The sequence below is a fragment of the Ochotona curzoniae genome, unplaced genomic scaffold (genome assembly GCF_017591425.1).
Source record: "Ochotona curzoniae isolate NIBS_2020 unplaced genomic scaffold, NIBS_Ocur_1.0 contig_64, whole genome shotgun sequence".
NCBI classification, from domain to species: domain Eukaryota; kingdom Metazoa; phylum Chordata; class Mammalia; order Lagomorpha; family Ochotonidae; genus Ochotona; species Ochotona curzoniae.
In genome coordinates this window covers 51,620,977-51,648,654 of record NW_024466502.1, presented here as the reverse complement: position 1 = coordinate 51,648,654, position 27,678 = coordinate 51,620,977, and the positions used below count along the sequence as shown (strand labels likewise).

The 27,678-nt window shown below is 40.2% G+C and overlaps 1 protein-coding gene across 9 annotated transcripts in view; it reads right to left on the bottom strand.

Annotated features, from left to right (window-relative positions):
* The window catches only part of DCLK1 (doublecortin like kinase 1), a 321,237-nt gene that overhangs the window by 23,044 nt on the left and 270,515 nt on the right, over positions 1-27,678 (bottom strand). For 8 of the 9 annotated variants that reach the window (XM_040991509.1, XM_040991511.1, XM_040991510.1 and 5 more), the window contains 5 exons: positions 25,351-25,497; positions 12,453-12,586; positions 10,429-10,506; positions 9,961-10,057; positions 6,954-7,034 (listed from right to left, as the gene is read on the bottom strand). In XM_040991509.1, coding sequence (XP_040847443.1) covers positions 6,954-7,034; positions 9,961-10,057; positions 10,429-10,506; positions 12,453-12,586; positions 25,351-25,497 — 537 coding nt within the window. The remainder of the gene's footprint in view (positions 1-6,953; positions 7,035-9,960; positions 10,058-10,428; positions 10,507-12,452; positions 12,587-25,350; positions 25,498-27,678) is intronic. The other variant, XM_040991512.1, reaches the window with a different exon arrangement.

Genomic DNA, 27,678 nt, shown 5'->3' with positions numbered 1-27,678 from the left:
TTAAAACATACATTTTTATATATACATCTTTATCACCATTATTCAGAAGAGATTATGTGCCAAAAATGTGCAATGAATTTTCTCAACGTGACAAACCTGGCAGTATTTTGCAAACAGTTATAGTATCATTGCCATACGTTCACGTTGGGAAGTTGTTTCTGAAGTTTGACGTGGGCTGGTTGCGGTTTGAGGTTAGTAGTTTTTGATGTAGAAATTGCCATTCACCACTTGGCAGAGCATTGCAACTGACAAGGACAAAATTAGTTTGCAAAATGGAAAATGAACTCTCACAGCTGTCTGTAGGAGACTGAACCTCCTGCGTTCCATTTCTCCAGGGCTTGCTGGCAAGAGCTGTGGGGAGGTCTGGCGGGGGCTGAGAAGCAGGGAGGGCTGGGATGTGAAGTCATTCAGTAGAGTGAATTCCCCTCTGTCCGTGGGGAAACGATTTCAAGGGTCATGCTTTAGAAAATCCCCTTTCCCGCATGAACTTTTGGTTTTGAATCACAGATCTGGTTTTCAGCCTACTCATTGCCAGACTCTATATAATATCGATACATTTATGAGCAGCATGGCAGGCTTGCACGGTTCACTGCCGGGATCTTCAGCTTCAGTTTTAAACAATTCCAAGTTCATTAGAGTCCCCATCAAGGGCAGTTCAATCTCACCTTTCTATGTGCTGCCTCATGGTTCTGGTTAACCATCCCCAGCTGCACAGCACCACAGGACTTTGGACTTTTGTCACAATGACCCTGTGCATTCTCTGTGCTTGCAGCTCCACTGAAAAAGGACAGTAAATGAAGATCTACTTTGGAGCAAGCAGAGGGCAAGGCAAGGTATCCGAAAGGAAAGTGAAACCATGTCATTGAGAAGTGCACAGAGAAGTGTTTTTATACATTATTACAGAGTCATTGGAGTTCATCCAATTTCTGAAAAATTTAGATGAATGTGTCCCTATTTTTCTGTGAAAATTTAATTAATTTATTTGACAAGCAAAGACACAGGTGGAGTGAGACAGACAAACAGATGAAAGAGACATCTCTCATATGTTGATTTGTTTCCCAATTGCTTGTAACACCCAGGGCTGGGACAAACCAATGCCAGGAGCCACTGGCAGGGACCTGATTAATTGAAATGTATGCAGAAACAGGAAGTTGGTATCGAGGTGGAACTGAGGCTTGAATCCAGGCACTTGGACACAGGATGAAGGTGCCCCGAGGTTCCTCGTCTTGTTTCCTTTTCATATTCTTTTGCTTGTTTTCTCTTTTAGAATCTTTTATTTTTAAAGTTTATTTATTTATTTGAAAGGCAGTTACACACAGAGCAATCCTCCATCCTAAGTACTCCAGCACCTTTCTCTTGCCTTCCCAAGCATATTAGCAGGAAGATGGATCAGAAGTGGAGTAACCAGGACATCAACTGTTGCTTCAGTATGGGATAACAGCATCTCAGGGCAGCAGTTCAACCCACTATTGCACAATTCAAGTCCCCCAAATAATAGAGTTTGATCATTTTGTGAAATGGAGAACAATCAGTTCACCCAATGGTGCCTTATTGGTAGAAATGTGGGGTAGTGGGATTAGCACTTGGGACATAGAGTAAAGCCATTGGTTCAAGTCTCAGCAGCTCTACTTTCAATCCAGCTTCCTGGTCATGGGCCTGGGGATGCAGCAGAGGATGGCCTAAGTGCTCAGACCCCTGGACTGACAAAGCAGACACAAAAGAAGTTTCTATTTGCTGGCTCCCGGCTTTGATTTGGCTGAGCTCTGGCCATTGTGGCCATTAAGTGGATGAAACAGGTCTATTTCTCTTCTTTTCTCTCTCTGTAAATAAATTAATTATAAGTTCATAAATTTAACTAACATTTTAGAAAATTTTTTTAATTTGTGATTAGGATCAAAGGACCCTTTTTGTAATATCTCAAATGTGTTGCTACCATTGCATTTTTATTTTCAAATTGTTAACCTGCCTTATCCCATGTATTCTTCTGGAGTTTTGGTGCAATTTTACACTTCCATTTTACTTCTGATGGCTGGGTTTCATCCCAGGAGATCTAGGTTTAATTGGTATGCCCTGGGCATCCTGGCATCAGGTCTTTGAGAAACCCTAGGTGATTATAATGTGAGACCAAGTTGGAGAACCTTTGTCCCACAAAAAATTACTGGTTTAAAGAGGTCAATACGGTTGTTTAATCAAGTCAAAATTTCTAGTCATCTTCTTGTATTACGGATGAACTGGCATTGTGGCACACTGTATTAAACCACTGCCCGTGATGCTGGCATTCTATATGGATACTGCTTCATGTCTCATCTTTTCCACTTTCAATCTAGTTCCTTGCTAATATGCCTGGGAAACAATGGAAGACCACACATGTCCTTGGGCCCCCGTGACCATGTACCAGGCCTGGGTGGAGTTCCTGGCTTCTGGGTTAGGCATGGTCCAGCACTGGTTGTTTCAGCTATTTGGAGGGAGAAAACCAGCAGATGGAAGATATCTTTCTCCATTGCTCTGCTTCCAAATAAATAAAAATAAACCTTAAAAATAATATATTATTGCCTATACCACTGTATGCTATATATACCTAACTCATAGGGTTCTTCACCTGATAAGTGAGTAAGTAAGTAACTGGAACTAAATCAACTGCTGTTGGTATTTTGCAATACCATGAAAGAAAGCAGTTATAATGCTGGGCAAGGCCATGGAGTTGAGAATGTGCCATTATCTACCTGAATGTGTTGCCCACAGACAGGATGAGCACTTTCCTCATCAGTTTAAGTCACACATGTACCAACTCTGATCACAACCTGTATTTCCCCAGAACATAGCAATCTCCAATTCATCAGATACTTGTGAAATGCTTACCATGTCCTTTCAGGTCCCTGCAATAGATGTTTGCCTGTTATGCTCATGACAAGTGGAGGGGTCTTCCCTATTTAGCGCATTTTACAGATGGGAAACAGGTTTGGACAAGAGAAGTGATTTTTCCAAGGTCATGGGTGGGGGAGGCTGAGCTGCCCCTAGGATATTCTGTTCTCCTGGGCACACAGCCACAAAAGTGATGGGGTCTTAGGCCCAGCGCCATAGCGTAGTGGCTAAAGTCCTCACCTTGAACGTGCCAGGATCCCAAATGGACACCGGTTCTAATCCTGGCAGCTCCACTTCCCATCCAGCTCCCTGTCTGCGACCTGGGAGGGCGGTCTAGGACGGCCCAAAGCCATGGGACCCTGCACCCACGTGGGAGACCCAGAAGAGCCTCCTGGCTTCTGATTGGTTCAGCTCCGGACGTTGCGGCTGCTTGGGGTGTGAACCATCGAAGGAGGATCTTCCTCTCTGTCTCTTCTCTCTATATATCTGCCTTGCCAATAAAAAATAAATCTTTTTTTTTTAAGTTACAGTTTTTTTTTTAAATCTGATTCTTGGGAACCTGCCACTGGGAGTTTCAAGGACCTTTGCAACATTCCATCAGGAGTCAAGGATGCAGAGGAACACAGCAAGGCTCGTGGCCAGAGTGAAAAATAAATGAAAGCTTAAAGGGGGTCTCCTTCAGGTGGCGCTAACACAAGAGACTTGGACTGACTTGGTTTTGGATTCTATGGCTCTTGTGCTCTAGCTGCTGTTTCCTAAGAGACTCCTTCTCCCCACCAAGTGCGTGGGTGGAAAGGTCATTGTGTCAGCAATAGAGAAAATGAGAACTAATGAGAACACAGGAAGAGCTTTCTGAGGACTTCCTTAGGGTTCACTTAACTATTATTACCTTTCTCCCCCTCAGGGAGTGTCCTTTGTGCAAATCAGATATAATTCGATTGCCAAATGCAAAATGTCTTGTTAAATGGATACCCTTTTTTCATTCCTAATTTATTTATTTTGATTGCCTGGGCATCCATGTGGTTTTGTTCATGTGATTTCAATAAATCCAAAACGTTTGTTGTGAAACCTCATTTTTTTATTGATTATTTTGAGACACAGAAAATAAGCAGTCTTCTAATTGTTACTGCATACATATAATTTTAAAAATAAAGCCACCACTTCTTACCTCAAGTTTTAAGAGGCTGTTACTAAAACCCTCTTTGCATTCCCAGAGAAGGTAACAATCTTTTGTAATTGTTCAAAGGGTATTTCTCTTGCATTTCAGATTTCTGGGATGATTACTCAAATGTTATCCTTGCTCTTAGGACATGTTTTTAGGGAATCAGAGAGGAGGGAAGTGGAAGCTCCAGAGAGAACCGAAGAACCTACTTACAGCAGCAGAGTGCGACCATGGGCAGCCATGTGCAGTGAGCTGGGGAAGTTAGAAAGCTGTGGCGGAGACGTGTAGGTGTTGTCCTAGGAAAGTGAGCAACTTTGCTGTTTCATGGGAACAGCCAGAAGGCTGCGTAAATTTTGCTTATTTACTGCCTTGAGTTGGAATATTGCCAATGTAAGGTCATTTCGTTTGGAATCAGGGCAAATGACTTTGCTGCTTTCAGCGGCATGCCAGACTACTGCCAAACGTGGCTTATTCACGTGGCTTGTTCTAGCAAATGTCCACATGCTGCTGCAGCCCAGGCTGCTGGGTGTCCCCTTCTATCCTCTCCACGGTGGAGCTCTGACACCTGCTCTAGAAGCCTTCCGGGGCATCCTCTGCTGGCTCGGGCAGCCTCTCTCACAGCCCTTGCCTGGTGCTGTTAGAGGGTGGGGTCTGGCAGGCAGTGGTCCTCTGTGTTTGTAAAACTCTAACAGCCATTTGTCATCGATGAATTTCTATCCTCGAGGACTCTTTAAGGGCCTCCAAAAGACACGTTTCAAATTCAGATTTTCCAGTTTATTTCATGTGGTTACCCTGTTTTGTTCCTTCCAGGCCTAACATGCAATTTGATAAGTTATGGACCATGGGCTTTTAATTAGCCCATATAGCTAAGTCAGAACCAATTGCTGCCACTAAGAGGGACTACAGCTGGTGAAGAAAAATGCCATGTTCTAGGTATTTGAGTTTGGAAAGGTTGTCAATTTGTAACAACTGCCAGTATAACAATTCTGATTTCCACACTGAGCCTTCTTAAAACAGCCACAGTGCGTTCATGTATGCCCAGAGAACTGTGGCAGTGTGGTGCACAGCACTTAAAGGCATCTGGACTTGGAGTGAGGATGTCTGACTGCAAACACTGGCTTAACGGTAAGCTTGATCACTTTGGGCAAATCCCTCCTCATAGCCCTGGTTTCCTCATCTATAAATTGAGTAAAATAATATCCACTTGCCTATCAAGTAGGCTTCTCATTAAACTTAAAATGCTTCCTTTGCCCTTCCTATATCATAGAAGAGCATAACTTTGGATCAAAAAGCCTGGGATAAATGTGAAAGTTGCTGTGGCTGGAAGAAGCCGCTCCTGCTTGCCTGCTCTGTTCCGCCCCCCATTCCTTTCTATCTTAGGAGTGGAGGTGGGGATTAGGATTTTGTACATCCATACACCAACTCGAAAGCTCTTCAACATGAAAGGACTTAAAACTTAGCTGAATCTCTCAATCATAGTCACATGAAAGTATTTGAAAAGTTCATGGGAATGGGATTAAAACTTAAATTTATTTTAGTGCAAAAGATTTGAAACCTATTCAAAGGGCAGTCTTCAAAGAGTTCGTGGAATAGGCATTTTATGAAAAGAATAAGCATGGATTTAAGAATATTTTTGCACCCAAATGAACTTATTTGCTTAACATATGTGCATATGTATGTGTGTATGTACATATGTATTTTATTTCAAGGCAGAGAGGCCTGGGTATCCCACACAGCGTCTTAACCACTGCTGCAAATGCCTGCCCCTACACTTTTGGACAAAGTTTTTAAGGTTATCTCATAGACTTCTGCTTTATATACAGATAAAGCCTCCCAAGAGAGCGTGCAGAATCTGTTCTGATGTGTAAAGTTCTAGAAACTTCACCTGCAGCTATCAAGCAGAACACAGCAAGATTCGAGGTGAGCTCCTGTCACCTCACGTGTTGACTGAGCTTTCAGTCATGTTTGTGTCAAAAGTTACTATCGAAAAAAAAAAAAAAACTATCTAACTACCAGCTCAGGTGACAATTCAGAAAAGTGCAGCATTTTGTTGCCATTAATTTCCAGCCAGATCTTTCGGCACAGTAATGGGAGGCCAGCAGAATTTTTATCAATAAATTGTCAGTTGTATAACTATCCTTTTCTATGTCCAGGTCTGTGTCTATATGCAAATCTACATGCTTTCTAATCTGCCATTAAGGACCGTTCAATCTGCTTAGGGAATTTTCCCATCTCTTAACAGGAATGACAGTAGTAACTAGCTTATAAAGATGTGGAGGACACAATATATGCAAGGTGCTTCAAGTAATACCAACAGACTCCAGAATCGAAGTGTCCCAAAAGTATGAGCTATCATTATTGTAAATAAAAAGAAAAAAAGAAAAGAAAAAACACCTTTTTCAATCAGTTGTAGGATAGAGAGGGTCGAAAAACAAAACAAAAACGGCTCCACAGAGGCAAGAGCTTCTGGGAGCTTTTACAAATGCAGAGGCTCAGCCTGGCTGCATCCACTGCATCCAAATCGGTGTTTTATTAAAGCCTCCGGGCTACTGGGGAGTAGACGCAAGCTTGAGAGATGTTGCTGTGGAGCACGCCAAGGTGGCAGATACTCCTACTTTTGGTAAAAGGACTCACTCAGAAAATTTTGTTCTGTCTTATCAGTGACTATTTAGCCCTGGTTTGGACCACAGAAAGTAGGCTTTGAGACAGGAACAGTGACCACGTGCACCTCCCCACTCGTAAGGCAGCCCCAAGGGAATGAGCAAAACACCGAGCCCAAGCCCTTGCTAAACAAATCTAAGCTCTGGCACGTTTGGGAGAGAACAAACCCAAACACAATTCTTTCAAAGGAAGATGGCATCATTAGGAAATCTGGAAGCAATTTTTAAAAGATCAGGAATGACTAGAGGGAAGGAAAGAAGTCACTTACATTAACCCAGGGATGCTCAAGGACTTGCACAGCTGAAAATCGCTGATCAACATCAACCAACAGCATCATGGTGATGAGCTCCTGTAAGGAACATTCAATTACAGTTAATTAACTTTTCATGTGAAGATCTGTGTATTTGTAAACACAATCCTCTTTCAGTTTGGAAAAGCTGTAAATCTCAGCCAAATCAACTTACCCATAGCTACCTCAGTAGCGCCTTTGAAAGTTAAAGGAAAGGTGAACAAGTAGAATTAAAAATACACAGCTTATGGTTGATAGAATAGACAAATGACATTACTATTTAAATCAATCTCATAATACATGCTTACAGTAGAAAAGAAATTACTCAAAGTTAAAGAATTAATACTAGATTCTTTGTCTAGGATGTTACACTTTAAAGACAAATTTCTTCATTACTTTAGCATAGATGTCATACGTTAGAAACATTTTAATTAAAGTTGCATGTTGGCAGCTGAAAATAAAAATGGGTTCCCTACACCCCCTAATTTCCAGATGTCATATTTATCCTTGAAAGAAGTGAATGAGAAAAGAAGTAAAAATGCCAACTGCTAGGTGATGAGATAGGAATAACTATTTCTTATTAGCTAAAGATTCTAAGGACATAGGTATAAAAAATACTTCAAATAATTCCAGACTAATCCACACAAAGGAGACACAGTTGAACAGAGTAGGAGGTTTGGGATGCTGATCTCAGGGCAGTTGGAAAAAATTTTTGTATAGTTCTCTCTCTCTTTTTTTTTTAACTTTCTATTTTTAATTCAAGAAGTAGAAAACAAGAGAGACAGAGTCTCGACAGAACACAAGACATTTCCCATCTACTGATTCGCTCCTCAAATGCCTGCAGTGGCTGGAGACAGATGGAAGTGAAACCAAATTCTATCCAAGTCTCCACTGTGGGTGGCAGAAACCTAATTGCTGAGCTAGCACTCCACCCCCCACCCCCAAAACTGCCATCCCAGAGTCCACATTACTCCATTCCTAGTAGGAAACTAGGATTGGACGTACAGCTGGGATTCAAATCCAAGCACTCGGACAGGGGAAGTAGACACCTTAACTGTTAGCCCAAATGTCTGCCCTAGTAATGTAACTTCTGACATTCCCTAAAACTTAATTAGTAGTAGCCCTCAGTTGACATGAAACCTTCATAATAATACATAGTCAACCATGCCTATGTTGTATGTATTATGCATGATAAAAATATTAAGAAATTGCAACAGTTTGCTCTTTCCTGTAATATAGAATTTGGTGGAGAGAGCCGCACTGCTGTTGTGAGGATGAATGCCCCTGGTGTTATAAGCAACACAGGAGCTCGCCACAATAGCAACAGGAAGCGGTGACAAAAAGGCAAAAGCAGTATGCACTGCAGTTAATTTATGCAGTTAAGATTTAATATTGCAGCTTCACATCTGCTTACATTTCTCTTGATTGCCATCTACAATGTGTAAGTGCTTATGTTTTTAAGTTTCTATAAATATTAACTTTTCTCATTCATGTATATATTTTATGTTAATAAATGTTAAACTGCATTATTACCTAATAATACTTTGTGCATTCATAACATACATAATTTAATGTGTCTTAATATTTTTTTGATATGTGAGCTATTCATTTTGGCAAAAAAAAAAAGAAAACAACCAACATGTAGCTTCCAACTTGCGTTGCCCAAGAACTACCAAGAGGTAAGGGACCCTGAATAGTTCTGAATATTCCCTGTGAACACAGCTTGATTTGAGGCACAAATTTGGTCCTTGTGACAGGCTTGCCATCCAATTTTCACTTTAAATTAGAAGTTCCCACCAAGACAATAAGTTTAGACGCGGTTATCTCATTCCTTACATATACACAGGGTATAGCAAAAGAAAATACATACATACTGGAAAATCAAAACATAATTATTACTCAAAATCAAATTTTCAACAATTGAAGTCAGTGCTTGGAGAGAAAATGTAAGTTTAAATGAGATTAATGAAAAGATTTTTCCCTTTATCTCACAAAGTCTACTTAAATCACAATAGAAGATTTTTATTGCTTTCTTAGAGATTAGTCTGTTATTATTTTTAATGTAGCAAAATAAATATTACCACTTTAATCACTTTTTATGTGTATAAATCAGTGTCATTCAGTACATTCACAGTTAGTCAACCATCATATTATGGCATCATGGAGGTTGACTTTTTTAGTTTAGTAAGATGAAAGTCATACACTTTGCTCCCCTATCTTTATTTACTGGCGATGGATAAAGGTTTAACCTAAATCATAATTTCTCTATAAAGTCGTTTTTGACTGAATTTTTTTTCATTTTGATCAATTAATTGACCAATTCACTTATTCTTACATTTATTTATTCAATATATATTGAGTACGTATTATGTGTTGGCCATTATTTAGGCACTGATGAATAAAGTAGAAAAAAATCCTTGCCCACATAAAACTTACATTCTAGTAGGGAGAATGCAGAAAAATAAAAAGCATAAGACCTATCCATTGATATGTTTCTATCTAGATGTAAACAGATACAGCGATGTCATTAGCCGGTATACCAGATGGACTCAGGGAGGCTAGTAAAGCAGAAAAGGAGGATAGCTCGGGTCAAGTGGGGCTTAAGAGCTACAGTTGGAAACAAGGTAGTCCAGAATGTCTTCACTGAAAAAATGACGCTGAATCAAGATCTGAAAAGAAGAAACAATATGCTGTGCCAAAATCTGAGGTAGACTTAAGGCTGTCCAAGGTGGGCCCAGCAAGTGGCTGGAGCAGCGTGAGTGCAGCGACAGGATGAGCTGACGCTGGTGAGGTGAAGACTCTTGGTAAGCACATGTGGAGACAGTTCAGAGAGACGTAATGAAAATCTCGGAAAATCTAGTAAGTGCAACTTAACTACATAGAAATCATACATGTGATATTCTTTTCCTTGTACACAACAATTTGGAATTACTCATTCCACCAAGACACATAGGCTGCATGGAAGAAGCTGCTGCTGGGAACATACCTTCGCCGAATCAGAAACGTTATCCCAGTATGGAGAAGGAAAGTCCACTTGCCCCATCAAAATCTGATCAAAAAGCACCTCTTGGTCATCACCACTTCTGTTCAGACGAAGGACAACAAGAACACAGCACAAAAATGTCAACTCGGGGTATGTCTCTTCATGTTTATGCATTAGGGCCCTTCCTTCCCCCATAAATATGTAAAATGTGCATTTTGAAAGCAATTGAAAATGTCAATATGGAACTGTTTTGGTGAATTAGGAAAGAATGAGTTTTTAAGCAACAGGAAGATTTATGGAAGCAGATAAATTAGCATGCATACCATGGTGAACATCACAGACATCGCAAGTAAAGTCCTCATTATGTTTTTTCCCCCCTGCTTCAGGCTCCTTTATGCAAAAGGGCAAATGGATCATTCAGAGCATGTAGCCATGCTTTGCTGGTGCTGAATAAAAGACTGCTGCCCATACCCACGGAATGGAGGGAAACCGCACAGCAGAATGTATGTGATTACACCAGCTGCCCAGATGTCCACCTTGAGGCCGTATCTGGAAAAAAAAAAGTGATGTCAGAGTTAGCAAAGTCAGGTCAAGACAAACGAGGTGACATGATGAAACTGATGGCAAACTAAAAACAAAGAAATTTCAAAAATACTTAATAGCATATACTATACTAATCCACCAGCTACACAGTGCTTAAACATAATGATAACAAATATTTTCAAAAGATACATGAATAAAAAATTAATGCATATCTGGGCCAATATCCAAATATCAGAAAGCAAAGGTTTGCAGCAAAAAGATTTCTTGTAGTGATACAGCTTTGAGGCACATTGAGACAGACTACCCTTTAATTTTAGACATTATAATTATCTATAGAACATTTTCCAATTTATATTATATTATTCGGCTTTCCCAACAGCTCCGTAGGTTGGACAGGATAAGTATTAACTATTTTATCGAAAAGAAAACTCAGCTTCATAAGGGAGCATACTTATGCTCGCGCTCACACAGGCTGTGAGTGACAGAGCTGGTGCTCCAATCAGTGTCTTCAGGAGTCCAGCAGCCTCCTCTTTCCGTAAACATCCTAGTTGCCCAGCAGCCATCAATATACACCCCCATGGGAAACCTGGCTGTCCCCTGGCAGCTCTGTCTGAGGAAAGTCAGAGTGACAATACTGGCTCCCTCTTGGCTCAGATTGGATGAATTACAAAGAGTCTCACTCCCTCACTTCTTACCAGAAAGATTTCTTTCTGGGCTTCCATTCTTATTTGTGTACTTCTGCCCTTTGCACCAATGCTACCGTAAGAAGCTCCATTCCTGAGCAGTCACAATAGATGGTCCTATCTACACCTCTGCACCTGAACTGAAACTGCTAATCAGCAGCAAAATCGGGGCTGCCTCCTCTGGCTGCTATTTTCTCCCCATTCTGTCTATCGAAAGTCAGAAACAGAGAGACCTGTCCATGGCGCTTGGTAAGACATGTGGCCCTTTCCCTGAGAGATGCTTCATTCTTGTTATTTAATTTAATTTTACTTGAAAGCAGATGTTTTAGCTGTTGATTTACTCTCCCAAAACCTGCAACAGCCACAGTTGGGCCAGGCCAAAATCAGAAATCTGGATCTGATTCTGGGTCTCCCAACAATCTGAGCCATCACCACTGCCTCCCAGGATGCACATTCTCACAAAGTTGGTGTTGGAAGTGGACTTGAGACTGGGACCCAGATATTCCGAAAGGATGCAGTTTTCTCACTGTCCAAACTACTGCCCTGAAGCCTCACCTTTGAAACAGCCTTTTATTCAAACTGAAACTGAGTTAAACCATGACTCAGACACTGCTACCTAGTCATGTGTTTACATGAAACTTAACCCATCAGCTTAAAAGTATTCATTTATTCATATCTAAAATGGGAACAGTCCTCTTGACTGGCAGAGCATAAATTAAGGTCAGCAAGTTTAAGGCCAGATGTAAATAAGGCATCCCTGACTTTCCACTTCTCTCGGCTTTCTAGGATGGAGATTTTCCTTCACCTGACTTTGCACAAGGAAACCAATAAATTCCCAGTGACCTTGTGGATTTCCAAGAGGGCCAGAATGGGACAGGGATGGGGAAAGGGTAGCTGAGAGAACAACCACTAGAGATTGTAATCAACACTCAAGGTAGCATCTGTTTCTTTTAGCTCCACAAGTGAGTTAATTGTCATGGCTGTGGGTTTCTCTGTTAGTCTGAACATTTTTTATTCTGAGGTTAATAACTTCGGTTCTCGCTTTAACAAAGGACAAATGGAAGCCTTAAACAAGACTGCAGTAATTGGCAACTTGATTGGGGAAAATGGAGAAAATGGCTCCCACTATAAAAGTTGGGGGTTGGGGGGTGGAAGTGCAAGAAACTTGATAGCTAATTCAGTCTGGGTGGGAAAGAGCCGTGATGTTTCTTACTCTCCAAGCAACCATGTTATTTTGCTAGCATAGCACTGAAACACAAAGACATTTACCCAGTCTCTGCGATGATTTCTGGAGCCACATATGTTGGGGTGCCACAGACTGTGTACAACGGGCCGTCGACAATGGTTGCTAGTCCAAAGTCACCCAGCTTCAGGGATTTGCTGCCGTCTTGGTGCTCATACACCTGAAACCAAAACATAAGCACGTCACTTTAAATCCAACAGCTCAAAAGCCATTTCTTAGAGAAAGGAGAAAACTGTGGTTTAAATTCAATATATTAAAACAATTTTTTTAATGTGCCACTATGCATGGATATATAGCAAGGACATCTTTCCCTCTTTAGATTGCAGTAAAATTGGAAATACTGTGAGCAACTGGCAAATTCATTAAATACACTCCAGAACACTCCTACCAGGGAATGTTGTGTGACCATTAAAATACTGATACAGGCTTATTTTAACTAAAATGTATTGTGTTTGGAAAGTGAGAATGGCAGATTTTAGACTTCCTTGTATGACATGTTCGTTAAAGACAAAAAAGAAAACCGGTGCAAAGAAGAAAGTCTAAAAGGTCAGTGTGAGTACGCCTGTACCTGGGTAGTAGAATTAGGGGAGACCACTTTCTTCCTGCTACTTATCTGCACTGAATGCTTCCTACAATTAAAATGTATTTGCATATAAAATGATGACTAGAAAGTTTCCAGTGTAATATCTCCAATTTATGAAAACAATTACTTTTTCAGTTCAACATAGGAGCTTTAAAAATGAAGTTCTTTTAGAAGCTGAACATAAAAACCCATCTACACATGTATTAAAATACTTTATTTTCGGTGCCCTACATTTCCAGCAAGATCTATTTACATTGTATTAATAATTGAAAGGGATATTAACATTTCATTTCACCTGTGGCAATTTGGAAAGATTTACCAGGTGCAGAGTCAGCATTCTGTCCAGGTTTCCTTATTAAGGCAGTGAAAGTTTCCAGTCTTTTCTCCCAACAAATCAAGAAAAAGATACATGTGACTCCAGGCAAGTATTGGTGGGAGCCCCTTTTTAATTCTAGCCCATCATCGGAACAAATGGATATGCTCTAAGATCATCCCAAGCAACTTTTTTTTTATTTCAAGGAAAAGATCAAAAAACATTCACAATTCTGATTCAATACCCCCTGTTGGAATCAATATGACCAAGAAAAGGAAACCACAATCAAAGGCTAGTATTTCCAACAAGGGCAATTTTTAGGAGGAGATGCCTCAAGGAAACAGCCAAGTTTTGCTTGTACATCAAAATAATTCATCCAGCAAGTCAAGGCTTGCATGCTCTTCTGTTATCACTCTCTGATCATCTGTTACTTGCTGTGGCAGTTTGAACCCCTTGCACAGCAAGACACATCTCCACACATCAGGAGCCCTGCTACCGTTCACATGCCATGTCTGCCTTTCTTTGGAAAAAGTAGATTAACTTTGCATTCCATTGCCACATAAAATGCAGATGTTTGGCCAGCCAAGCTGAAATGTCAGCAATGACTCTTTGGATCCAACTGTTATTGGCAGAGGCTGGCTGTCGGGTCTTCCTCCCTGGAGAGACTGAGTCTTTGCTGGATGGAAACTACTCTTTTATGTCTTCTCCATTCTTAAAACATCCCAGGACTCTGGATCACGATTAAGTTTAGGCTGTCCTGTAGCAGGCATCCCAAAGACTTGGCGGGGTCAGCTGCACTTTGCCATGTGTTCTTCACAGATGTGGGTTTGTCCAGATGTCATCTGGGGGTACACACATCCTTCCTTGTCAGTGTGGCAGCTGTCTGGCTCTGGTCACCATTAATAGGTGCTAGTTAGGGACTTTGAGACTTCAGAGCTACAAAACACGCTTTTGCTCCTGACTTGCATGTTCTCAGGCAAAAACAATCTGTAAAGGGTAGCATGAGCACATCATCTATTCTGGTTCATCTGGACAACAAGCAACTATTTTCATAAAAAGAATCTGAAATTGAAAGCATCTTAGAGATCATCTATTTTCCAACAAAGTAAAATTGTTTACTTCCTTACTTCCATTTTGACCCCAGTAACCATCCTAAAATGCAATATAATCTCCTGCTTTGATGTCCTGCTAAATCCAAGCACTCATGGTGTGTACTCTGTCAAGGCTGTGCATATTTTGATCTATTCATTATTTATGCAGGAATTTTGTGATATAGATGCTATGTAAAAAAATTCAAATATCTGACAAAAGCAGATGTTGGCAGATGTGGCTATAGGTATCATTTCTGGTCTGAATGTGACCAGGTAATTCTCTACCATGATGTAAAGGTTTTATATTGGAGCACTGGTATTTTAATAGAAATTTCATCTAAAAACAATGATACAGCAATCATTTTAATATGAGGGGTCTTCAAAAATAGCATAGAAAAATACATTCTATGCAAAATCCATGCATGGATTTTACTTTTCCACCAGAATAAACTTATCTTTTAATTTACCACAAACTTTCTGAAGTGCAAGCAAATGAGAAATATAGTTCAAAGCATTAATTACTAAGAAAGTACTAAATTCTATCTAAAATAGAGTACTAAAAGTAATTACACAGCAAAACCATCTAAATATACATCAACATAGCTATTTTATTTAAAGTTCCTTTTATCTCTCTTTAATTACTTGTACAATGTTTCTTCTCCTCTCTTTTTGTGCTTTGAAAACTGGATAAAATTTTCATGAATATAAAAAGGTTCATGATGCTTAGGAAACAAAAAGAGCTTAGAGACAAAGGCCATGTTCACGTAATTAAAAACACACCTGGACACAAGTATATTAGAAACACTCCAACAAAATGTTTTTGCAGGTAAGTTAATGTCCAGACTTCTAGTTCAGAATTCTGTTTTACTGTCAGGCAGGGCACGTAACAAAGTTGCACAGGCTTTTTCTCTGTCAACACTTCAGGAGAAGGATAAATGGCTTTTTGCCCAAAATTTCTTCTTCATCAACTAGACAGCCCTCTGCTAAGTGGTATAATGAGTCACTTCACAAACTTGCTCACAATGAGCACCTGTTGTAACCTGCACTGGAGGTTCACCCTTCCTTCTTAATAAGCCAAGTGGAGAGGGGCATACACGTTTTCATTTTAAAATGTAATTCAAACTTGGTATAAAACATCAGATTAGGTGCTAGCGCTTGGCCTAATGGTTAAGAAGCCAGTTAAGATTCCTTCATCCCATATCAGATCAAGCATCCGAGTTCAATACCAGGCTTCAATTTCCTCATGAAAAGAGTGGACAGCAGTACTACTGGCTTTGGGAACTAACTTCCCGCAACCCACGTGGGAGGCTTGGCTTTAGTTCCTGGCTCCTCATTTTGACCCTCACCGGGCAGTAGTTGTCATGGGTATTTAGGGGAGTGAACCAGAAGATTAAATCTCTTTATAGCTGTCTGTATGCCCCTCTCTCAAATACCTAAGAAATAAAAAAAAAATAATAAGATTGTTAAATGCATCTGTTTCAAACATGTACCTTCACAAGCATACACACACACACACACACACACACACACACACACAAATCTTTGCAAAATCCCAAGTGGCAGCTATAAATTCACCTTGCACTGAGTTTTTAATTAAAAGTCAGGAATCAGGGTTTGGCGTGACAAATCAACTGGCTAATCCTCCACCTCCAAGTGCTCGGATCCCACACAGTTGCCAGTTCACGTCCTTGCTGCTCCATTTCTCACGTAGCTCCCTGCTTGTGACCTGGGAAAACAGAGGATGGCCCAGGTCCTTGCGACCCTGCACCTGTGTGAGGACCTGGCTCCTGGGTTCGGATCAGCTCAGCTCTGGCCATTGTGGCCATTTGGGGAGTGAACCAGTGGATGGAAGATCCTTCTCTGTCTTCCATTTTCTCTGTAAATCTGCCTTTTCAATAAAAATAAATAATTTTTTTAAAGAAAAATAAAAAAGAAATCAGAAAATCCTGTTCACAAGTGTCCATTTAAACTGTCCAGTCTTTGATTTTCACTGCTCTTGGAGTTGAATCTGACTCCGCATTTCACGTGTCCCCTCACCCTGACTGTTCTTCAGAAAGGATGTTAGGATGCCAGCGACAGCTGAGAAGGCCTCATCCAGAAAGTGGGTTCTAGTGCATGAAGAACTTTCTGCTCCAACTGTATTTTAAAATGTCTATAAAACATGACCCACATGTGAAGTGGGAGTCCATTAATTGTAAGTCAAAGAGTATTCACCACATGAGATATAATTTTAAGTTCATTCCAGGCCCCTTATATACAATAGATGGTCCCCCACGTTTTAAACACTAAGGAGCTATTAAAGAGACGGGGATTAGTGCAAATTACCCAGTATGTAGTGCTTTCACTGTTTTAACTAAGCAATAAAACTGTGTAATTGTACAACACTAATTGAATGCAGCCACACATAATTGTGGGCTGCCATATGTATCCCATTAATATAAAGACTGTCAGTATTTTGTAAGTTGCTCTTGTGATCACTGCAGATGGCTACAGTCAGAGAAGTTGTTCTCTAGGGTTTACTATATAGCTATAAAGATATCCCATGATTTGACAGACTAAATGTGTTAAATTGCAACAATTATGATAAAGGTACCAATTAAAAGCTGAAGTCAGGTCCTGCTGAGAAAAAGGAGCCAATAATACGAAAGGTAAGGTATGTGGGTTTCGGGCACACAGAATTTTTCCTTTGGGATCTTTTTCATTTATTTTCAGTTTTTCCACTAGCCATAACTTAGTGAACAGTAGATGTGGTGCCTATGCCTAATTTTCCTTGGATGAGAAACTGAGACCAATCGGAAGAGGGAATAGGCAAAATAAAACATTCACTATATAGTCATAAACTACAGCCGGTGGGCATAAAATCAGATGAAAATTCACAGATAACCTGAACCCAGTCAAATGGTGTCTGAGATTCCTATAACAGAGAACAAAAACTGACTAACATAACAGATGTGTTGGAACAAACATAATTCTCAACGTTGCTACGAGTTCCAGGATAACCTTGTTGAAACTTGGGCTAATGAATCATTAGTAACCACTAAAACAGTTTTCACAGAAGAGCTCACCAAGCAGTAAAATTATTTCACCAAGCAGAATTGAACAAAAGTGGCATGAAATCGACAAAGCCATGGAAAAAGCTCAATTTACTTTTTAACATATACGAGAGCCCTTTAAAAAAGACACTGATTTTCCTCCAGCCATAGTCTGTGGCCTCTCTGATGCTGTCTATGGAAAATGGATTAAATATAAACCTCTAATCTTTAAGATGTGAAGTACAACAGCATTCAGACAGGGTGTTATTTTGAAACATGTACTTTATGACCCATACACTTTGGAATTAGAGTTCCTGGAAAAAAAAATAAATTTATAGCCGGATGTAAAATATTTACAAAATCAAAAGTTAAAATAACTTAGTAAGAACAATAAAAGTTGAATGAAAGCAAGACAGAAATGAGAAGAGATAGTCATGTTCAAGAAAAAACGAAGAGAATTTTTTCAAGTATTACAATGGAGCTATCTGGGAAGATGGAGCAGTGAGTGGAAACTACAAGGAAACCTGATTCCCCTCAACTGAAGATAGTCATGAAACTATCTAAAAAGGGATGCCAGCCAGCTGCAAAAAACATTCATGAAACCCACTCATTGGTGATTCCTTCAAGAACTGTGGCCTAGATTTCCACCCATCTACCCCAAATAGTGGGAACTCTGAGTGTAATTTTCATTTTATTACATTTAAAACTAAATTAATATCCAATATGTCTCTGTAGGAAACTTAGGAAAAACATCATTAGAGAGGAGAAGAAATTAGACTCATGCATAATCTGGATACCGAGAAATAACCATTTTGAACATGGATTTTCACAACTGTCTCTCTCTTTTCTACTCTTCCTTTTTTCACTGGATAATATTTCCTGGATGCTTTCTCAAGTGAATACCATGCATTTCCAATGACTGTTGGATATTCTTTCATATGAATGTGCCAAAATAGATAATCCAAAAAGCTCTCACTGCCATTGTTTATACGCTATGCCAGGCATCTGAATGAAGACTCACACTCATACACAGATATATACATAAAGACACACACATATACACACTCAGACGAACACATGCATTCACACACACACACACACGCACATACACGATTTTTCCCCTTTAGGCTACATTTGTAGAAGTAGAGTTACTTGATTACAGGGTGCGTGCACCACTGAAGGATTTAGTTATACACCACTGAATTGTCTTTCAGAAAAGTTCTACCAATTTACTCTTCTACCACCACATAGGAGATAATTCATATGCTCCTAATTTTGGCAGCTCTATTGTTATTTGTAGCCTCATAAAATTTGGTGATGCCATGTTATTTTAAAACCAAAAGGAGTTTAGTACTCAGGCCCCTAGTGCCAGAAGAGGCCTTTAGTGGAGTAGACACTGACCCACCAAGACGATATACACTTTTCCTAACTGGTCCCACTTCCTGCTGCACTCACAGGCACTTGAAGAAGATTCCTCAGTCAATGCTTAGTACCAAAATGGACATATTATTTTACCAAATAATGTTTTGGGAATACGTATACTTCTCTTTCTCCTCAATCTTCTATCAAATTCAGACAGCAGAATTCGCTCCCCCCACACCGCCCTGCCCCAAACACCCAGGAATGGGATCACTCAATTTCTGCTTGGATATTTATAATGACTATAATAATTTTAAACAGATGGAATTATTAGAAAAAATTTTTTTTTCTTAATCTCAAATCTCTGACCCATTAATGTCCTCTCCATAGTTTTAGTTCTGCATTTTCACATGTGGTACAAAATGCGTTCTCTTTTCCATTTGGCAGCCTTTTTTTGTATCTGATTTGGCTACTAAGCTACACATGGCACCCCACTTTCCTGGCTGGCTCTAAACCCCAAATCTTGGTCTGTTCGACTCGTTACCTGAAAGGTAATACAAAATTAACAAGGCCAAGGATGCTTTTGTATACTCTTTAAGCAAACAAAACCTAAGGGCATGTGAATATTATTAATGGCAACATCAGGATGAGTCTCAAACTGAATTTACAGCCAACTAAGAGCCTTCTGATCTGCAAGCAGTCCAAGTTTCCTCATTATTCTTTTCTGTAATCCTCAACAAAACAACTATTAGGAACTCTTTAGTCCATGGAGATTTGCGTTTATCTCTTGATAAATTTCTATCTTATAGATTTTGAAGCACTACAAACCTTAGGGATGTCAAGCCTGGCATCTAGTGTAATCCATTCATTTCAAGCCACTGCTAGCACTTATTAGATCAGGGCAAGTGACAGAATCATGATTGATTACTGGTTCCTTTCCCTTGCATAACCCCCAATCCAACATTCAACACACTCTGGTTACTTGAATTCCTGAATTCCTACTCCCATACCCATAGATTCCTTATCCAACATTGACCCAACCATGGATCAAAATATTTAAAAATTGTACTTAAATATTTTAAAAATGCATTTCTATGTAAAAATTCCCTAAACAATATGGCAAACACACATTTATGTATCAATTATATTGTTTTGTGTGTTGAAAATCTTCTAGAGATGATTTAAAGTATACAGGAGGATATGAACAGGTTATAGGAAAGAATTACATTACATTACATCATGTTATATTATAATAATAATTGTTATATATATAAAGAATTGAGAAGCCACAGCTTTTGGTATCTGCAGGATGGTTCTGGAGCCAATCTCCTTTATGTGCCAAAGTACAACTGTTTGTCCACTCAAGTGTATTTTTGTGCATATCTACACTCTCAGTACCAACTGCAGCTGCCCATGTGGTTTGGTAGTTCATGACCCAACAGACTTACTTGGGGATTAAGAAATGTGGGATTACGGCAGAAAGAAATGCATTCCTTTGTGAGCTCAGTGTTGTCTTGACTTGGAAAGGAAAGCATCAGAAATGACCTTGGTCATCACTGCATGGTTGAAATAGGAATGCTGATAGCTGGGTAGCACTCCTTGAGTGAGACTGAAGGTCACAAAGGTCATTTGACAGGCAACTAGGAGCAGGCAGGAACTCCTGGGCAAGGCTTTCTAACAGAGAATTCTGACCACAAGAAGCAAAGTCTCTGGGAAGCTTTCCTTAGAAGAATATTGGGGAATTTGGCAAGGAAAGGATTGTTAAATATAAAGTTTTATATTTGAAGAAAATGGCTCTTTTCCTTTTGGAAATCTAATAAAAACCAATGACATCAGTACGTTTTTGCCATTTAAGACTTCAATTTTTAAAGGAGGTATTATTTGGCTTTAGGATTTTAAAGATGCACCCAGCTCTTTGCCAAAAAAAAAAAAAACACAAGCTAGTACTAATGATTCTTGTGGCCAAGGGGGCACACGCTTGCCATCTAGTGGTGATTCTGGTACAGTGATGACATTAAATCAGCTTTTGTTTCACAAAGTTGCTTTAGGCATAGACTTTCCTGGTGTACACACACACACACACACACACACACACACACACACACAAGTCCAATGCATCGCTGACTCCCATTGAGTGGGGGAGAGAAAGCATTGTCCTTTTCTCTGCTCAGGAGAGTTCCGATTGAGGCCACTGAGTCCCCCTGTAATATAGATAGGTAGGGAAATGGCTTGAGTTTGCACTCCACGTTGTGAGGAAGCATCACGTTCACTCACTGGTTCATCTCACCCACAACTATGAAGCTCCATGTCTAACCAAGAGGGAAACAAACAGCCACATGGAATCAGTGTCATGATTAACTTGGAGGGAAAATTTAAGTAATGCTGCCATAAAACACTCATAAGTGGTGTACTTATTGGACAGGTTCCTCATTTTCACCTAAAGATGACCAGAAAAATCACTATAAGTCAAATCATATTTTCTCATTAAATTATTTTGACTTCAGCAAACATACAGAGTTAAATCACATGATCACTACAGATCCTTAAGGTCTAACTATATTTTCATATTATCCTATAAGCATTATAGCTAAAAATGTTAAAATTTCCTTGTCACAATTACACTGCATCCTATAGGCAAATTAGATGCTTATTAAAAATAAACTCTTTGCTGTTTATTCAAACACTTAACTCACAAATAACTTGTTAGCAATTTAAAGGCAGGATTTTTTTGAGGTCTCCTGATAAAAACAGACAAGCAAAATGTTTACTGAGGCTTTTTTATTTATTTGGTAAATTTTCCAGTAGTGAGCAAAAGGGCTAAAAATTGGTATATATACTTTATCTTGGCATTTTTTGGGGCTTCTTTCATAGCTCTACATTTTGTCGAATTTAGCAAATTCAGACATGATTAATAGTAAAAATTTTAAAGTAATACAAAAAACGAAAAATGATTTTGGCTACATAAAATGTTATTATGAAGCAGTTTTATTTTTAGGTCTAATTCAATTCATAGCACAAATAATGAAAATGAAAAGAATGGGGACTAGTGGTTATGTGTTATCTCTTTATCTTCATAACATCTCCTTAGCAGAGGCTTGAAGGAATTAAATAACTTGTTCAAGGTCACAACAGCCCATGGAAAAATAAAGCACTTGGTTTTGAACTTTTGTCCATCTGCCCATAAATCATCTCCCATGATGGTTCTGCCTTATGTCCATAGGATGCTCAACAGAATGTGAACTTGAGAAGTCTCACATGAAAACAGCGACTCCATCACTTTCTGTAAATTTAATCTGTTTTATTCTACTCTTTCCTTTTAGAATGGATTGATACTGGCAACATTCACCAGGGTAAGAATTTAACAGAAAATGGCAACACTTTAGTTTCTCATACAGATATTTTAAGCTTATATTAATCTGCAAGGGTTAATGCATTTCAGATTTTTAAACTAGAAAGAAAGGGACATGGAGAGAACTTTTCCTTTTCGTGTAATTTCAAGCAAGATAGATTCAGATGATTACAGCAGTTAAAAGGTATCCCGAAAATGGTAATTTTTGTGAAAGTACAGGGCGATGTAATCATTTATGGCATTTCCAGAAATAGATAAAGTTCTGGGGCGAAACAAATGAACAATAGGTACATAAAACTGAAGTGAAGGGAAAATGGGGAGGGAAATGAAACTTTAATTTTCAATTACTGACTTTTTTGGAGCTTAGCAAAGTTTTTAAACAAAGGCCCAGTTGTGAGGCTGCTCCCAGGAGACAGTCCTACATAATTCAGGACACAGAATAATGAATGCAGACAGAGAGAAAATTGGCGCAGTTGAGGGGGCAACTGTGCAGAAGAGAATGTTTAGGCTACTGCAGAAATGTGGAATTTGAGGTGCAATTAAATCAGAGCTCTGTCATTTGACCCCAGCTGCCTTCATTAGCCAGTGGCCACAAGATTACCAACATTACTGCAATTAGCTAATTGTGTGTGTATTTATTTCTTAAATGCCTGCTTTTCCTGCTTCAATCTCAGCTCCATGAAGGAATGTCTCTCTTGCTTCCTGGCTGAGTGTCTGGCTCCTAGCAAGTTCTCAGTTCACTTCACCACCTTAATTTCTAGTTCACTACATTCTGGAGGTAGGAGTTTGGCTTTCCAGTAGGGCTGAACTAGGTTGAGTTTTGGTTCTTCTACTTAAGAGCTGTGAACAACCTTGGGTAGGTCACTGAAAGTTTTAGGTAACTAATGCCCTTATCTGGGAAATGGGAAGGTAGTCGAGTTTAGGCCTTGTGGCTGTTGTGAAGATTAAGCGAGATAATGATTGTAATGGTCTTAGCACAAGGTCAAGGGTACCTGTTTAATCCTTAGCACAAGGAGGAGGTAGTTCTCTATTCTAGCAGATCTTGTTAGCATTTATGGGTGTCACGGGAGTCCATTTGCTTATTGGTTTTTAAACTTGAACGTGCCTTCAGATTACCTTGGGGAGCTGGTTGTAATGCATGCCCCTGGACCCTGTCACCAGGCACCAGATTTCGATTTGGCTGAGATGCACTGAATCCCAGAAATTTGCATTTTTAGCAGGCATCTGGGACTAATTCTGATGTAGGGAGTCTTTGGACCACCCCTGGAGAAGCTCTGCTTTTGAAAGAGAATCCTCAATTCCCAGCACTCAAGGAGATGGAGCAAACCCAGAGAAATCACAGATTACACAGGATGCCCAACTGCGGTAACAAAAGTAAATGCAAATCCAGCTTCTTCAGGACCAGAAAAACATAGGGACCTCCAGAAGTTTGTGGGAAAATGGAATAATTTCAAGGCAAGTTTATTTGGTGCTTTGTGAAATTTATGCATTTTTTGCAGTATGCATTTTATATAAACTTTCTGTGAAATCCTCAAATACAAACTCAACTGTATTTTTACATCCAAATAATTCATCCTTAATTCCATTTTTATGAATTTTTGGAAAGATATGTGCTTATGTGTACAGGAATGAAATCTATTTTGTAAGAATTTCAGCCTGAAGAGCCAGTCACATGTATGTTCTCCAGCGGTTCCCAGTGCCAACTCCTTGTGGCTGGTCTCAGCCTGCCCACATCTTTGTACACCATCCCCTTTAATAACCAGGCTAGGAAGACACCCTTGTTTGCTTGCATGGGAAACTCCCAATACTTTCCTGGAGATGTGGAGTTCCTGGAAAGCAAACCAAACAGTCATAAAGAGAGGATGTGTCTGCTTTTTCACGGCCATCTTCTTCATAGTTAATTTTATTCCCTGGGGTTAGTGGGATGGCCTACATGTTTGGGACAATGTACTCAGGTGGGAGACCAGGAAGAAGCTCCTCGCTTCAGATGGACGCAGCACTGGCTGGTGCAACCATGTGGTGAATGACCCAGTGGATGGAAGACATCTTTCTCTTTCTCTTTTTATAACCAAATAAATAAGTAAATCTTGAAAAACAGGTGTTTTTGTTTGTTCATTTTAAATTTTAAATCACTATTGTTGAGGAAAGATGGGAAAATAAGACAAAAGGGCTTTCTTTATTTTTCTAAGTAAAAATTTTCAGGGACTGGTGCTGTGGCATAGCAAGCTGAGTCACTGCCTGTGATGCTGGTATTCCATGTGAGTAACTGTTTGAGCTCTGACTGCTTTTCTTCTAATCTGTCTCCCTACCAAAGTACATGGGAAAGCAGAGAAATATGGCCCAAGTGCTTGTGGCTCTGAAAACATGTGGGAAACCCAGATGGAGTTCTAGACTCCTGGCTTACATTTGTCCCATCCCTAGCCTCTGTGGCCCTTTGGGGAGTGAACTAGTGGATAGATGATTCTCCCTCTTGCTCTATTTTCTCTTTGAAAAAATTAAATAAACCATATACATACATACATATGTATATATGTATATATATATACATATATTTTTCTATCATAAAAGCACTAGCGTTAAACAGTTTTCCTTTCTGAGCTCTAGTCCCACCCCAGCACTGGAATACAGCTTTACGTACTTATTTATTTATTTGGAAGGCAGTTACAAAAATAAAGAGAGAGAGAGAGATCTTCTACCCACTGATTCACTTAGCCCAGCGGTTGCAACAGCAGGAGCCGAAGCAGGCCAAAGGCAGGAGTCTTCACTGCACCCAGATCTCCCACACAGGTGCAGGATCCCAAGCACTTAGGCCATCCTTTGCTGCACTCTCAGGTGCATTAGCAAGGAACTCAAGGAACTGGATCCGAGTGGGACATCCAGGACTCCAGTGGGCACCCACAAGGAATGCGTGTGATATAGGTGGCAGCTCAACAAGATGAGCCACAAGCCTGCTCCATGCCTAGATTTTATTTGCTAATTTTATTTGCTAATAATTCAAGTGTTCTTAAAGATACATTAACTCTTATAGCTCAACTTAAAAGGTCAGTTTTCAGCCAGACACTGGAGGCTAGGTAGTAATCAGCACTAGCGGTGAAATTTTTAAAAGAAAGAAGAACAGAAAAAAAGAGAAAGAATCATTCACGTTCACTCTTGAGTTCTTGGGGTGCAGGACACCCTGAATATGGAACTGCACTTACCAGCAGGTTCTCTGGCTTGATGTCACGGTGGACGATGTTCAGGCTGTGCAGGTATTTGATGGCACTGGCCAGGTTGTAGAGCATCCCGCTGGCATCTCGCTCAGTGTATTTGTTAGTGGAAGTGATGGCATCAAAAAGATCTCCGCCCTGGGAAGAGAACAGCAGGCAGAGCAGTGTCTTAGCAGATGGACCCACAGAGCTGCCTCTGTAGGTGACTCACAAATTCTAAGGCATGAAGCGTGGACACAGGTCTCCCAGTTCCGGCGCACTTTCCCTGCCACCTGCCTCTGAAGCACATGTGGTGATTTCTCCCCCAACTGCGAAAGCCAGACACATATCTTCCAGACCTCATAAGTGCCTAGGAGGATTCCCTAACACTAGGCACACGGCCATTTCCACAGTCACCTGCCCAGGGAGAAGGGCTCCAGCCCAGAAGCCTTGTGACACGTGGGTATCCTGGTGGCATGTGCCACCTGCCACACACCAACTGTCAGCTGAAGTTCAAATCCATCATCTTAAACCTCCCCCAGTGAGAATCAGGTAATATTGCAAACTGCACACTTAAAATGTTCTGTTGCCTTATGAAATTATTAAGATACACACTCACACAAAGACACACACACACATAAGTTCCCTTCATTCTCTCTATTAAGCTCTCCAGGAGTGGGCGTAGTGTTTTCTCTTTCAATAAGGTGCTCCTTTGTAAGGAACAGAGGAAAGAACCAGGAACTGTCATTCCAAAGAAGGGAGAGGATGAGAAGGAGGGCAGGTGGAGAAGTTTCAAAGAGAGTTTTCTAGGACTATCATTCATTGAACTTTGTGTCCCTAGCTGTTCTCTAATGCACTGCTGTTTGTTACAAAAGAATGGTTTTAGGTTTCAATGTAAGTTCCATGTATGTGAAGCCTTTTTAGACTATCTGGGTCTGATTTACTAACAAGGATCATATTATTCATGAATAAATACACCAAACTGCTGAACCTACCACTCAGTTGTGCACATCTCTTACCTACACTTGTAAGGGATTTAATTTTTCTTCTTAAAATAGCACAAGCAAAATACAGCCCTTGTAGGCTAATTGTCAGATCTCGCTATCCAGCCAGCACCTTCTGCTCCAGGATAATCTCCATTCTGGTGGCTTCTCTCACTGTCATTAAGTCTCAGCAGCTCTTAAATTAAGCATGTGTGCGTATGCACGCACACACACACACACACACCTGTCCCTGAAACAAATCCTGTCCCTCTCAAGTTCCAGTTTCTCTCAAAGGCCAGACTTACACAAGGGTTTATAAGTTGCTACTGTGTCTCTTGGGGAGGTAGGATATTCACTATGGTCTGTGTGACCAGTGCCCTGTAGCACCACAACATGAAGTTGTGTGTGGCTGGATGGACACCCTGCAAACACTCCCTGACTGTCCTCATCGTTCAAGCTGCAGGTACCTGGACATCGCCTTTCTTTTTTATCCTCATCAAAGCTGCAACAAATTCTTTCCATCCTGCCTCTAAATCATTTCTCATGCACATTGTTCTTGGCTACCCTACCCCATATCTTTTTCTCATATCACCCCTGGGTCTCTGCTAAGGGGCCTCCTTATCTACTGCTTCGCCACACAGGTCCTTTATCAATAGGGTCCCACACACTGACTCATCAGCCTTCTATATGTAATGTTGATGAGTTGCTATTTCCTTCCTTTCTTCAAGAAATCACTATTCCTTTCCAAGGATTTAGCAGGAGTGGGAAATATGTGGCCTGCTGGCCATATATGACTCTTCTTTTGGTCTAGCCCTGCCAGGGTAACCACAGACAGCACTCAAAGTTCAATAAATCTAACTTCTAAGTCCATCGTTTTGTATGGTCCACAAATAATCTTAGAAATATACAAATGGCCCTTGGCGGGGGAAAGGTTATTCCATCTCTGAAAGGAACTGGGTCTCTCTTTTTTGCCCCAACCTTTAATCCAAGTTGTTCAATTCTGTCTCAATTCTCATGACAGTTCTTTATGCTCTGGGTATGATATCTTCTTCCTGATTGTCAAAATAGCTCTAGAGCTCTGTGCTCCAAATTCTTCCCAGAACATTCCCTGTTCCACTCCTTGCTTTTCTAAGTCTTATTGATCCTGAGTGGCAGGCAGCAGAGCCATCTCCTTCCTCACCTGCTTCTGAGCTCACAGGTAGTCTGTGCAGGCAGCAGTGTTGGGCACTAATAGTTAAAGAATCTCAATAATAATTGTGACTTCACAGCTTCCCAGTACATGTGTCTTGTCTGTCCCTGAGCTTCAAACATTCTTGGACCCCTTAGGGTCTTAGACTCACACCCTACCTAAACTTTT